This window comes from Dipteris shenzhenensis, chromosome 8 (assembly GCF_047967505.1).
Source record: "Dipteris shenzhenensis isolate YYH24624 ecotype China chromosome 8, Dip_SZ_1.0, whole genome shotgun sequence".
NCBI lineage: Eukaryota > Viridiplantae > Streptophyta > Polypodiopsida > Gleicheniales > Dipteridaceae > Dipteris > Dipteris shenzhenensis.
In genome coordinates this window covers 4,286,266-4,301,556 of record NC_141603.1, presented here as the reverse complement: position 1 = coordinate 4,301,556, position 15,291 = coordinate 4,286,266, and the positions used below count along the sequence as shown (strand labels likewise).

General features: G+C 43.2%; 1 protein-coding gene across 1 annotated transcript in view; it reads right to left on the bottom strand.

The window, feature by feature from the left end:
* LOC147898998 (Nucleotide-diphospho-sugar transferases superfamily protein) overlaps positions 1 to 15,291 on the bottom strand; it is a 57,875-nt gene that overhangs the window by 23,814 nt on the left and 18,770 nt on the right. Inside the window, exons 6-10 of the mRNA XM_087378078.1 lie at positions 7,572 to 7,706; positions 7,123 to 7,212; positions 6,801 to 6,935; positions 6,546 to 6,629; positions 6,324 to 6,388 (exon numbers count right to left, since the gene is read on the bottom strand). Coding sequence (XP_087234204.1) covers positions 6,324 to 6,388; positions 6,546 to 6,629; positions 6,801 to 6,935; positions 7,123 to 7,212; positions 7,572 to 7,706 — 509 coding nt within the window. The remainder of the gene's footprint in view (positions 1 to 6,323; positions 6,389 to 6,545; positions 6,630 to 6,800; positions 6,936 to 7,122; positions 7,213 to 7,571; positions 7,707 to 15,291) is intronic.

The following is a 15,291-nucleotide window of genomic DNA, read 5'->3' as shown; positions in this document are numbered from 1 at the left end:
ACAAGGTTTGTGTGATACTAGGAAATGGAAATTAGTTTGGTTGTATCTCAATAAATTACAGCCTCACATTGTAGCTCTTCAAGAGCACAATCAGCACATGTATGCAGGACAGCATGGACACTTTCATGGTTATGATATTTTCTATGCTGGACAGCATTCTTTTACAGGAGTTGTCTTTCTGGTGAGACATGAATTGCAGCCTGCAGTGGCTTTTAATGTTATCTATGGAAGATGGATTGTTGTGCAATGCTTGATTCAAGGAGAGGTTTTTGAGTTTGCTTCAGTCTATGCTCCACAATCATCTCATGCTAGAGGCAAAATTTGGGAGGACATGCAGAGCTATCCCTGGCGTTATCATGCATTCATATGTGGAGATTTCACGCCTGGATCATTGGTACAAGGTTAATCCACAGCATTATGACAATCTTACTTCAAAAATGTGGGTGGATTATACCTTTCTGCATTCGGATCATGCTCCTATCTGGCTGAGATTATCATTGCATGATATACCAGATGATCGATTATCTCGTAGGAGATTTCACGCCTAGATCATTGGTACAGGGTTAATCCACAGCATTATGACAATCTTACGGGGTGGATTATACCTTTGTGCATTCGGATCATGCTCTTGTCTAGCTGAGATTATCATTGCATGATATACCAAATGATCGATTATCTCACAGAAGGTTGCTCATTGTAAACAACAGTTACTTGCAGCATAATGTCTACAAAGACATGGTTTCTAATGCATGTCAGCCTCTTTCCTCTCAAAGCCTTATTGATATAGATTATGCTTGGGATGCTTCTGTTGCTCGCATGCAATCTGTTATCAGGACCTATGGTAAGAATTACATGAAGACTATGCGGGCAAATGTAGCTCAAGCAAAACAAACTTGCCAATCTTTAACTGAGCTCAACCATTTTCGGCCTCTCTCCATCAATGAAAGCTCTTCTTTATGTCAAGCTCGACATTGTCTCCAAAATAATGATCACAGGAAAATCTCTAAGAGGGAGACAAGATCAAGACAAAAGGCCTTCCTGGATAAAGGATGCCCGTCTAAAGAATTTTTTAAAAGTTTGCATTGCAAGAGGAAATCTTCAAATATTTGTCGTGCTCATATGCCTGATAGGGTTTGGACTTCTTCAAGAGCACAACTTGCTGCAGCATGTGTTGATCATTTTCCGCGCCAGTTTGGGATGGCATATCTCCCTTCACAAGATGTCCTTCAAGCCAGGAATGCTCTCCTTCAATATGTTTCTCCCATTGTCTCTCCTATGCAGGCTACTGAACTGGAAATGTCTTTTACTGAAACAGAGTTTACTGATGCTTTAAAATCCTGTGGCAGATGGAAATCTCCAAGATGAGATGGTCTCACAGTTGAGTTCTTTCTTGCATACTAGGACATTCTTAAGCTACCTCTTTTATGCATGATCAATTATGCTTGGGAAAATCAACATCTAACTGATTCATGGAAAAAAGGGATTGTCAAGCTCATTCTGAAAAAGAATAAATGTGAATCCCTGGCTGATTGGAGACGAATTACCCTTATGCCTGTTGTTTACAAGACCATCACCAAGATGGTAGTTAATCGCATTAAAGGGTCTCTGCGAGATGGCCTTCATCCTGCTCAATATGGATTTGTTCCAACTTCCTCGACAGCATATTACAGATAATATTGCTAATGCATATGTCAGTATAGAATATGCCAAATATACAGAGCAGGATGTTTTACTATTACAGGTTGACATTGCTAAATCTTTTAACACAATTCAATGGGATTTCATTTCACAGACTATGTGTGTCTTGGGAAAACTGCAGAATATTATTTAATGGCTTTACAGTGACTGTAAGATTGCTTGCATACTCTCGAGAGATATTTCGGAAGCATGGACTCTCCAGTGCTCAGTTCCGTCACGGCTGTCCACTTAGTGCATTGCTTTATGCTATTGCTATTGCTACTCTCGGGAGATATTTCGGAAGCATGGACTCTCCGGTGCTCAGTTCGTCAGGGCTGTCCACTTAGTGCATTGCTTTATGCTATTGCTACCCATCCCATGCCTCAGAATATGGATCATCTGGTGGCAATAGATAGACTTCATGGTTTGGACATTCCTGGCAGTGGTACGTTGATTGCTCAAGCATATGCTCCTACCACTTTTGGCTTGTCATCGTATTGCTCCTACCACTTGTCGACGTTGCTTCTCTTTGTGGGAGTCTATCCCTCATCTGTTCCAGCATTGCCATGTATCTAGGGACTTCTTACTTCACTTGCAGCTAAGGCTTCAAACTCGTTTTCCGAGTGCTTGTTTCGGCAAGCTTTATTGGTTGTTTGGCTTTCATCCTCAAAGGCAAGGATATTATTTGTTCTTTTACTGGTTTCGCTATTGGGCACTCTAGACCCTAAGTGGAAGGACCACAATCATCGGGTCTTTCCCTTGTTATATATCACTACTTCCACGCTTCTCTCAGGTAATCATTTCACGATTGTCTTCACACGCGAGAACTTGACTATCCTACCTTCTTGACATACAATGAGATCTTTTAATACATATACCTTTGTAAGACTAGAATAAGTTCTAAAGATCAAAAATCTACAAAGAAAATAAAAGAGAAAATGAAAGAGAAGAAAAATCAGGTAAACAAAAACTTTTATGAAAAACAAAAGGAAGACATACTTAGCAAGCAAAGCAACACTTATGTCGTCATCAGTGCCCAAGCATAAGCAGCTATACTGGGTTTCTAAAGACCCACGGAGTCTCTTGGGCAAACAATGAGATCTTTTAATGTTTGTACTTGGCTGTTCCTTGCTTTGGGACTACTTTTTGTAATATAATGACAAATAGCTTTCACACACAAACAAGTGTGCGTGCGCGCGTGTGTGTGTGTGTGTGTGAACTATGCGAGCTTTGCAGTTTGGACCAAAAATGCAGCAGGTTATTTACTGGCTTTACAAAGATAGCAATGCAGCTTGCATTCTTTCTGGGGATATCTCTGATGAGTGGACTCTTCATTGTTCGGTCCGCCAAGGATGCCCTCTCAGTGCTTTACTGTATGCCATTGCTACTCATCCTATGCTGCAATATATTGATCATCTTGTGGCTACAAGATCACTTCATGGCTTGGAATTGGATGCTAATCGCAGCATGGTTGCTCAAGCTTATGCTGATGATTCTTTCTTTACCCCGAAGGTTACACCCCATGGCTCTATAGAGCCTCCTCAATGACACCTCTCTACATGAAAATATGATCCATCATAGCATGGTTTGCTCGGATGATCCCAATCATGCTCATGATCTCCCCTATCCACCCAACCATCATCTTGACTCTGCCTGATATTTGCTTGTAGAATGTCTGGACTGCCTAGATGATGTCCCCACTATACCTGAGATCATGTAGTGCTTGAAAGGTCATTTTGACTCTCCCTGATATACACTCATAGAGTGTCTAGAATGCCTAGATGATGTCCCCACTATACCCTAGATCATGTAGTGCTACTGTGGCACTATGTCAAAAGCTTTGTAAAAAACACTAAGAAACAGCTCTCTATTTCCATGCTCTAGCCTCCTCAATGACACCTCTCAGCGTGAAAATATGATCCATCATAGCATGGTTTGCTCGGAATCCTGCATGCCCAACCACTATAATCCCAATCATGCTCATGATCTCCCCTATCCACCCAGCCGTCATCTTGACTGTGCATGATATTCGCTCATAGAATGTTTGGACTGCCTAGATGATGTCCCCACTATACCCTAGATCATGTAGTGCTTGAATAGTCAAGACCGTGGCACTGTGTCAAAAGCTTTGCATAGAAATAGTGAACTCTCTACTTCCCTGCTCTAGCCTCCTCAATGACGTCTCAGCATGAAAATATGTTCCATCATAGCATGGTTTGCTCGAAAGCCTGCATGCCCGACCTCTATGAATCCCTCATGCTCCGCAAATAGACTAACCTAAGTGTCAAGTGTTGATCCAAGAATATTGGGCATGACACCCGATCATGATGGTCCTGCAGTTTTTTTAACTAAACCCCATACCTTATGGATGAGGACTAAGTTCTTAAGCGTCCATATGTGAGGGAAACCGGTGCAAAGCAGTTCGTTGAATAGCTTTGCTAAGATCAAGGCTAGGGTGCTAAAACCATGCGCAATATATTTAGTGCATAGCCCTCATGATCTTTGGCACAACTCTACAGCAGCATTCTGCCCCAATGACCTGCAACAGACGACCTTGTGAGGGCCGTGGCCATCGACTCGTACGTCGCCATTCAGCCCGCAGCAAGCAGCAAACAAACCCGCCATCCTGCGGATCTTCTGCCCGCTCCTCTTTTCGCTCTTCTACCCGCCTTTGCTGCCCTACCACGAAACTGCCCACGCAGCTCTTGCTGACCCGAAGCTGCCCACGCTGCTGCTCCAGCTCTTGCCCACGCTGCAGCTCCTGCCCACGCAACTGCTGCTCTACGCTGCACCTCTCTGCCCACGCCGCTGCTCCTGCAACAGTCGTCTTTCAGTCGCCACAACTCAAGCCCAGCATTTCTGCTCCATGATGACCTGAAGAGCGGCTTGTTCCAGCCCATTTCTGAGCCCAAAACTCTAAATTGCGATTTTCAAGAATTTTGCCTCATTTTGGGTGAATTTGTTGGGGCTTTTATGGTCTGAAGCTTCCCTAGTATTGCTAGAACACTATGCTCTAGGAAATTTTGAAAAGCCCCAATTTTCTGCAAACCCTAATTTTGCAGCAACCCTAACCCAAAATTTAGGGCTTTTCTGTCGTGTGTCTTCCTTAGGCATAATTGAAGCTTCTACCATGTAAAATTTGGGCTTTTTTTGCAAAATTTGAGTAAACATCGTAAGGGATTCAGACACTGGCTGTAATAACAGCTAAGACCTTCCCACCAATGGATAGCATAAAAAACTCCTCGTTCATCGAGAAATTCTCAGGGAGCAATTTCCCAACTTGGCAAACGAAACTCCGGCTTCTTCTTATGGAATATCACGAATGGCAAGGAGCCCAAACCCCAAAGTGATGATGCTCGAATCAGTTGGTGGGAGAACCAAAATGATAAAGCAATGGCTATCATTGGCCTAGCTCTAGCTGACAACCTTATCCACCATGTGGATTTTGATAAAACTACAAATGACGTTTGGGAAAAATTAGAGAATTTGTTAGGAAATAAGATCAATAATTCCAAAGTATTTCTCAAACAAAAACTCTTCAAGCTCAAGATGAAGGAAACTGAAACCCTCAATGAACACTTGAGCAATCTTGGGTCAATTCTCCAACAATTATCTACCATCCGAGCCATTGTTGAAGATGATGATCAAGTTGCTGTACTTCTCTCAAGTATTGAAGACATTTCCAAGTACAATGAGATCCTTGCTGTCCTAAGAGTCAGCCGCAATATGAGCTTTAAGGATATGGTAGCTCATCTCATTGATGAGGACCGTAGGCTTACAGAGAAAGCAGAATCTTCCTTTGAATCTGGCAAAGCATTCTTTCTCAAGAATAAGCCCAAGAAGAAAGGAAAAACTCTTAAATGTAATTATTGTCAGAAGCTTGGCCATCCAAAGGATCGTTGCTTCAAGAAGATGGCAAAGGTACGAGCCAAAGAACATGCCAATCTGGTTGCGGAGCAGAGCGAGGACGAAGATGATGAAGCTACACCTTCTGAACCTGAGGAACAAGCCTGCACTGCTCACTTATTTCCATGTACCCAGTTAGGAGACAAGGGGGTTGTTATGTCTTTCCTTTATCAGGCCTGGCCGAGTTCCAGGATGTTGGTGTACTCCCTAGACCTATGAGTTGGTCATGCATCCATGCTCAGATTTGAGTCTCTAATCACGTTGACACCTAAGCCATGAGAGTGCTTGGTTCAACCTCTGAATTATGCTCAGCTGTTAGCTTCTGAGATTGCCTGGGATGCACAGTCTGGATGATGTCATAGTTTCTCACCCTAGCTCCAAAGGGGGGTTTGTTGGAATCAAAGTCCTAGTGTGTGTGGTCCTAGAGTCCTAGGAGTGTCCTACAGTTGTGTGAGTGTGAAGAGTCTTGAGGCCACATGTGCCACCTCATGTGGTAGGTGTGATTCCTCCCCTAGATTATAGGATCTAGATTCTCTTGTGTGTGACCTCATCTATGAGGTGTCTGTGGGGGAAGATAAGGCTTGCCCAGCCTATAAAAGAGGCTATGTACTTGCTGTGATAACACAATCTATCAATATCAGTTCGTGCCTCAGCTCTTGTCTCCAATCATGTGTCTCTCACCCTCTCCCCATTTTCAACATTATTTCAGGCATAAGGGCTCCAAAAAAATCATAACTAACCTTTTAAGCCGCAAATTGACAAAAAGATGTCGGGCTGAGGCTCGGGTAAACATTTTAAAGCCACACTGCAAATTAAGGAATGAGCTAATTAATGTTCTCAGAATTACAGTGGAACCAGAATAAAACATATAAAATGCTAATTAATGTTCTCAGAAGTATGAATAAAAAGTATAAAAATGCTACTCTTAGCGTTGCAAAAACAGATGGTATGACGGCCTTTACTTGAGAGTCTCGAATTCCTCTCCCAGCAACAAGCAGCACACAAAGATGAAACCCTTTCATAAGAAAATTCCGGTACCATTTTCTCTGAGACAGACACCACAAAATGAATCTGTCAACAAGTTGAGATTTGCAGATGATAAGGAAACATTAACAAGGAATCTACAGTCATAATGCAAAGCTTCTGATCAACTATCACTGTTAAAAACTCTGCTGTCAGGAAACAGTGAAATGCAGCTGCAAAGTCTTAGAGCCTACAGTTGACAAAGCTTGCTTCTCAAGGTGAGCCCGCGACCCAAACACCACTGCGGATGAATCCCCCAATCCTTGAGATGATTTATTGTCAGTTGCTGATCTTCTTTTAGCAGCTTGCTGCTCTGCCATGTTTTTTATCTGCTAACAATGCACATAAGTCTACAGAGCTCAGACTTGTAGCGGTCAGATTGACACTGAATTCTGATGATAATGGCCTAATAGACACATTTATGTGTTCAAAAATAGAGCCAAAACTGCTATTAAATCATATTTAAGAAGACATTCCAAAGAATCATTATGAATTAATGGTATTCAAAGAACACACCTCATCTTCCAGCTTCTCTAAGTCTGTAATTTTGGTAGCCCCATCAGCATCAAGCATGAGAAGGAGATTACCACGTGCACAAAGCATTCCCTTTAGAATGAATAATTGCATATGAATCAGGTCAAATGGCATGTTCAGATGTTAGGTATATTCCCCAAAAAAAAATCATACATTGAGAGAGATTTCAACATCATCACAGGAAACTGTACCTTGTAACCACATATTATGCATAGACAAAAAGGGCTCCAAGCCAGAAAATATATTTTATATATAAATGAATAGAACTTAACAAGAAGATACTTTATGCTCAGACAGAGAGGGCTCAAAGCTAGGGAAGATCCTTCTTATGCCAGATATATTCATAAATACAGAACTAAACAAATCAAACACCATCAGAAGACTCCAAGCATTCTTCCTAAAATTTCCTACAAAACCAATAGTTGCACAACCTTTCTGACAGCTGCGCCTTTGCCAGAATTTGCACCTTGCTTGATCACCCTGACATGGTCCAAAGTGTGCCTTCTGACATACTCAAATGCAACTTTCACTGTATTGTCTGTGCTCCCATCATCCACAATAACGATCTGTGCCACACACTCAAACAAGTATCCGAAGTTGACTGCCAAATGAAAACTTGTGCAAAACTTGTTGAAAAGAATACCACAAGAAACTGTTTAAACAGTGTCCTTCAATATGCCTTCTCTAACATCATATTTAAAGGAGTAAATCACACCCCCTCCCTAAGAGAAAAAAAAGCAGGAAATGGATTTAACCTATTTAAGCCCTGATAGCAAGAAGCTTCACAGCCATCGAGTGAAGCTCTCTCCCTTTGCTAGTCAAATCATTCTAGCATTGCAGATTGATACTCACTGTCAGATTTCTAAATGTGCACAACAGCAAGCTCTGAGTTTGAACTTTGTACTGATCCAAGTCAGCCAAAATAACAAGTTCCGTTCAAGAGCTGAGCACATGATGAAAGACGGGCATGACATCATATGCAAACGTGAGTCACAAATACAATGATAAACGGGTGATCAATGCTCTTTAAGTTGAATCCGCCTTCGCTCCTGTATGTACATCAGAACCTTAAAAGCAAAATACAATACACTCAAAGTTTGGTGGAAAGATGAAGACATCATGCAGCAAGGTTTTTAGTCTGTTGCTGCTTGTCCCACCTGATCCTGCGTGTAGACAGCTGCTGGCTGGTTGGTCATGGTGCTTCACGACTCACGAGTCATGGGGGCCCCTGTGCTTGAACTTAATTGCATACAACGACTGACGATTGCATGTAACTTTCTTGAACTGATGAAGCAAAATCTACTTGGGCTCGACCACCTCTGCATCATCAACAATCTTGGGCTGCTCCATATCTGGAACCACTGTTAGTGCCGGACCCACATATGGCTTGAGCCACGACACATGGAAAACTGGATGCATGGTCCATGTCATAGGTAGCTGCAACTTCATGGCCACATCATTGATAACCTCAATAATGGGAAAGGGCCAAAGCTTCGATGTGAGAGCTTCGGGCACTTCCTCCCAATCTTCTTGAGTCGCTTCTTCATGATCCGAAGATAAACCCAACGCCCTTCCTTGTAACCCGCATCACACCTCTGCTTGTTGGCTTGTGTTTGGTAGGCCTCCTATGCTTTGGCAATGCGGTCTTTCATGGACTCCATGATCTGCTCATAAGTCTCTGTGATGCGATCGAACTGGTACACCTTCATGAACTCCATGATCTAACATAAGTCTTGGTGAGAGGGCCTTGAACTTCTTGCCGAAGGCTGCTTCAAAGGGAGTCCTACCCACATTGGAGGAATGGGTGTCATTCAAGATCTAATGGTAAACACTACTCCCAACGAGACTATGCATCTGCAACATAGCACTTCAGAATGTCAAATGAAAGTTGGTTTAGACTTCTGACTGGCCATCTGGCTGCAGATGGAAGCTGCTGGAAAAGCTAAGCTTTGTACCAAAGTTGTCGAAAAGGGATTCATGGCGAACCATTTTTTATTAGCTTTTGCATGGCACATCACTTCTTCCTAATGCTTATCACAATCATGCATTGGGTCACCTCAAAAGATTGATACGAAACCATCTTTGGTCTATATCTGATGGCAAACATGACACAAAGGCCACGGGATGGCTCGGAGCACCATCATCTTGCCTAGACATAATTGGGATCCTCAACATTATTGATCCTGACATTTAGTGCAAAGCCTTGCTAGGTAAGTTGATCATCACAAAACTCTTTCCTAGCAATGAGCCTTGGAAGGACTTCTTTACGCAGTGAAATTCACGGCTGCACTTCCCACAAACACGATGATTAGATCCCAAGCACAAGATGGATGTTCATGGATGCCCACATTAGACTCATCTCCTCTCTTGGCAACGGTTAACATAGCCTGGCATCAAATCAGAGTATCCCTCTCACAGATAAGAGGGACTAACAGTGCATTGCGGGGAATGAGTACTTTGTTGATTACTTAGGATGTCAACCAGGCTCTTCAGGATACATGCAATGGTCGAGGGGACACCGTGAGCGCCTATAGGGTCTTCAAAAGAATTACTTTCGCCGGAGCAACACATTCTCACATAGGACTTATGGGGCACTCACGACATACCTTACATATTGATGCAACTATCCCTCGACTAACTTCACGGGACCGCTCACTGACCGGACAAAAGTAAATAAATATACGTTCACTTGGCTAGGTATCTTCTCAAACATATGAGTTGCTTTACTCATTTGAGTACTTTGGGACTAGGGAGGCAAGACAATCATTTACGCATTTGAGACCAACAAAACAAGAGCAAATTGAGGATGCCATTTCTCCACACGATCAGAGTTCCTCACTTCAATAATAGGCGATAGTACATAGATCATCACCCCTCTCTTGTCACCAATAATCCATGGTGTTGCCACTAGCTCTATGGTGGATGCCCTCTTCAGCACCTACCACAAGAGAGTAGCGATGGATTGATGCAATGCCTCCCCATAAGACACTCTCCTTCTTCAACTACATGGTTAAAATGTTAGACGAGCCCAAATTCGGAGCTTAAAATGGATACCTACCCCAAGAGAGAGACCTTTGGCACTACCCTACCGATGCAGATCCACATAAACCTCCATGTTCATTTGGCTCTTCTAGCCCAATGGACTCTTGGTCAACACCTTTCAACAAATCTCTAGTGCGGATCCTAGATGCGCAAGCTGCTACAGCACAAGAGTCCATTCAACATTGGATTTGGGGTTGCAGAGAAGCCCAAAGGATTCAGCAGAGCATTGCACACGTGCTTGGCTCAATGAGGAGAGGCATTTGCTACATCACTCAAGGTTCAGTGGCCTAACTCACATAGTCAATTCCTCATGTATTCTACAAGGAAGCAAATCCGGACAAGGCCATTTTGATCCAGACGGGAGTCCCTCATCTTTCACCCTAGATGCAATACCAATATCTATGCATAGACCTCATTCTCCTTCCTGGGAGATTATTGTGAGTCTCATTGCACGGCAAGTATGGAGATCTAGATGTACAAAGGCTATAGATCGGACTAAAAAGCTTTGCCAGTCAGTCACTCTCAAGTATCTAGCAGGACATTATATACACCTTCTAACACTTGGGGTAGGATTCGAGGCTCCTACCATGCCACAGTGGCCAAGAGAACTATTTTCATGAGAAAGACCATGGTTCATTTTTCATGTCACGGGGGCGTAAAATTCTAAGTACTTTAATGTACTACAAGACCGTGACAACTTTGGTTTTAAAAGTCCAAGCGTGGGCTTCATAATGTGTAATTAAACGAGGCATGGTGCCTAGCACATAAGCGTAATTAATCCCTAGGCCGCCAACATCTGTGACAAAATCAAGGGAGCAAGTGCTAAAACTTGGACATATTTGAGGAGAGTGAAGAATAGCCTTCGTCCAGATGAGGCTATACTTCCGGTCCTTATCACCCCTTGTTTTCTGGTCGGGTGAGCTCTCTTTTGTCCCGACTCCACCACAGCTTGGCTTGTGCAAATCCACTGCCATTGAGAACCCCCACCCCGCTTGGTGGCTCAACGTGGCCCCCCTAGAGTTCCAGGTGGCTCTAGTGCCTTCTACAAGCTCCTTTGCCATTCCTGGACCTTCCTGGGCCTTCTAAACTTCACATGTGTGGTTTTCTCTCTCATCTTCTCCCTTTGTTGAGATTTTGGACTGGTTTTTCAGCCTCCTTCAGCTGAATTCCGTTTTTCTTCATAACTCCTCACCCGTTTGGATTCCTCGACTTCCGTTTGGCCCGATGGCTTCCCCTCTGCCTCCCCTTCGTAGTGATATGCTTTTCTGTCCGTGCGTTTGGTAGAACGGGCAGAGCTGAGCACTTCTTTTGCTGGTCGAATTTGCAAAAGTGGATTTTTCTGGACCTTTTTGCTTCTACCGCCTCCTGGGCCTCTCCTCTTGCAAAGCTACAGCTTTCTGTTGAATTTCGAGTGGTCCCACGCGCTGGTTGACTGGTTTTTCTCAATTTTGGAGGACTTTCCGGCGATGAAACTTCTCCAAAACCTTCTCAATGCATTCCTCTCTGAAGCACGCTTCTTTTGAGCCCAAGAACTCCCACTTCTTCACAACAGAAGTGCTTCTTTTTGCATTTTTCAGTGGAATTCTTACTGGTCGGCTCTTGTAAATGCTCTTTCTTCATGCCTTTGCACTCCTCTTTGGCTGAGAATGCAATTGGGCATTGGCTACTATGTCCTCTTGGCGATTGAGGACTTGGTTCGAGTTTTCAGGGCTTGGTGAGTGGTGATTTTGCTACTGCAATTTCCTTTTGCCATAAGCTATTGGTTGGCCTCGTGTGCCGCCTCTTTCTTGGCTCACAAGTGCCCAGGCAGTGCTACATGAGTCATTCTTTGGTTGGGTACTTTGCTGATTTTATTTTGGAGCTTTGAAAAGCTTTGTAAATGCCATCTGGAAACCACTCAAAGAGAGTGCAACTGGGGTGCAGTGTGATTGCATCTGGACAGCCAATGGAATTGCACTCGGAAAAGAGAATGCCTTTGGGGTTAAGCCTATGGGTTAAGTGCACTTATGTGATGGTGTTCTATGCTTAAAAGCCTTGCGAAGGCTTAGTGAATTGGGGCTGCGTGCTCAGTTGCAGGGAAGGTTTCCGAGATGCAACTTGTAATCATTTCACTGTGAAATATAAAGAAATACCGAAAGGGGCGCCACGGTGTTTGGGGCCAATCGGGTGCACTTGTCTATGTCTGTTGAGCAGAGGCATTCTAGCCTCCATCCCTTTTTCAGTGGTTTTGTTTGTGAACAAATGGGTAAATGCCAAATGGTGATCATGCAATGGTTAATGGTTGTGATATATTCTTTGTGACCTGTAAATAAGTGCTGAAGTGATTAAAGGTTTAGTTCCACTGCCCTCTGAGTGATTAGAGGCCGGTTTCATTGGTTCCATTGCCGGGATACCACACACTCTTTCTCAAGAGGTGGGCCTCGGTAGTTTGGTGGAAGGATATCTTTGCTGCACTTTTTGACAGCTGAATATTACAACCATAAACATGGTGAGTACCCATGAGCAAGAGAGCTCCACAACTCCTCAAAGGAGAAGGCGGAAAAGCCTTAATGATCCAGCTAGTGTACAGCTGCAGGGAGCACAACAAATGCCTTTTGAGCAGGCCACACATGAAGCTACAACTGAGCTCAACGGTGATACTAGTTCTAGCAGTGAGTCAGATGATGCTACTATGTTGAATGCACAGCTTGCAAGTGCAGTGACTGCTTTGACTCAGCTGGCTCAAAATTTGGCTCACATTGTGCAAACACATGCCAAGAAGAAGAAGAAATCAAGAAAGCACAAGCACGGAAAGAGTGAGTACACACATGCATCAGCTTCTCATGGCGGACCGCACACTCATGCATCAGTTTCCCATGAGGGACAGCCATCAAAAATGACTCAGAAAGTGACTTCCAAGAGAGAGGAATCACCCAAAAGAGCACTTGAGAAAGAGGTACAAAAAGTACAGCCAGTGCAACAGTATGAGCAGCCAGCACAAGGCCTTGGTTTGGGTACTTCTACTCCTCAAAATAATAATGTGCAGTCCATAAATGTGGCTCAACCACCTCAGCCGTATTTGAGGCAGCAACCTGAATATTTTGGTACAGATTCTATCTTTGATGCTATGTTGATTGCACCGCCAATTGGGCATAGAAAGCAAGCCATGTATGACAATGTGGGAATGAAGCCAGGCATGCAAGCCACATCATATGCTCCCATGCCTAATGTTCAGCCAAGCATGGCTCTCCCTAGTGAAGGGAATGCTGCAAATATACAGCCATCTTTGGGACCGCCAATATCAAATGTATATAAAGAATTTAAGGATGGTGGTTCTCATGTCAAGTTTGATACATATAATGGAGTACAAGACAGGTACAAGGCCCTCACATTCCTTCAACAGTTTGATACTGCATTTCTTGGGGGTTTGTTTACGGAAGCATCCAAGATGAGGAAGGTTGCCACATTTTTGAAAGGCAATGCACTTAAGTGGTACACCAACCTTATGCTTCATGGAGATGCACCTGCTACTTGGCTGGAATTTAAGCAAGTGTTCTCTTCTACTTGGCTTACTCCAACTTTTGAAGTTGAAGTACTTTCACACTTGCATGACTTGTCATACAAACTTTGCAAGAATCTTGATGATTACACCCAGAGGTTTTGGGATGTTTTGCTGCCATTGAGCTCTTACAGGCATGTTTCTTTGAAAGAGCAAATAGAGAGGTACTGTTGTGGATTGCCTAGTGAGCTACGTGATTATTGCATCAAAACCAAGGTGGGTTCTATGACTCAATTAATTGAGAATGCAAGGACAGCATATGCATGGATGCAGGAGAAGAATTTGGGCTTTATGGACAGCAAGAAAGAAGACAACAAACAAGCTACCAAACACCAGGATAAGGACATCAAATCTGAAAATAAAAATTATGGCAAACGACCCTTTCAAAAGGGAGGAAAAGCCCAATTCAAAGCTGGTCAAAGGCGTGGACAGCCTAATAAACAGCCCTGTACCAAGTTATCTGATGATGAGAAAAAGTCACTCATGGAGCAAAACAAATGTTTTATATGCAAAAGAGAGGGACACCGCTCTTATGATTGCCCATTCAAGAAAAGAGACAGGTTGGATGATGATAAGAATGGTGATAAACAGGCTGATCGGAAGGGCAAAAAGCCTAAACCTTCCGCACGACTTCTTCCAGAGGTGATTGGGAGTTTGCCACATGCACATGATGAAGCGGAAATGAAAAAGACTGAGATGTGCAAAGCATGGGGAAAAATCAGAAATCAGAATTGTTTGTTTTTCTTTGATTCTGGGGCAAAAGCAAATTTCATAACTCCTGATATGGCAGGAAGGCTTGGCATCAAGCCTGAGGAAATGGGGCCATCCGGCATGTGTGATATGGCCAACCCTGAACTCAACACTCCTGTCACTCCTATCATTGGCAAGTTGAGGATGCATATCCAAGGATATCAAGATGCAGAGGACTTCTACATTATGCCTTTGCCAGAGTGTGATGCTTTGCTTGGGATGCCTTGGATGTACAGGGTGGGGGCTGATGTGCAGATGAGAAACAATAAAATTTCTTTAACTCATAGAGGCAAAAATCATGTACTTGATGTAAAGTTGAAAGGGGAGTCCATCCCTGTAGTTTCAGCTTCTTGTATTTCCAATGTAATAAAGCGTCATATTTCAGCGTACTTGATTTTTGTCAAAGAGGAAAGCCAACCAGTTCAGGAAGGCTCTACTCTTTCTGCTTTAGATAGAGAAAGGGCTGCTTTTATTTCAGATTTTCAGGATTGTTTCTCAGATGCACTTCCTTAAGAATTACCTCCCAAGAGGCCCGAGGATCATCAAATTGATATAATTCCAGAAAGCTCACTGCCTAATATACCTCCCTATCGTGTCAGTAAGGCACAACAAGAAGAGATAATGTCACAAGTGAAGGAACTCTTGGAAAAGGAATTAATACAGCCAAGTAATTCTCCTTATTGTTCCCCTGTGTTGCTTGTGCAAAAGAAGGATGGCAGTTGGAGAATGTGTATTGATTATAGGGCTTTGAATAAAGTCACAATTAAGAACCGTTTTCCAATTCCACGCATTGATGATATATTGTATCAGTTGGAAGGTTC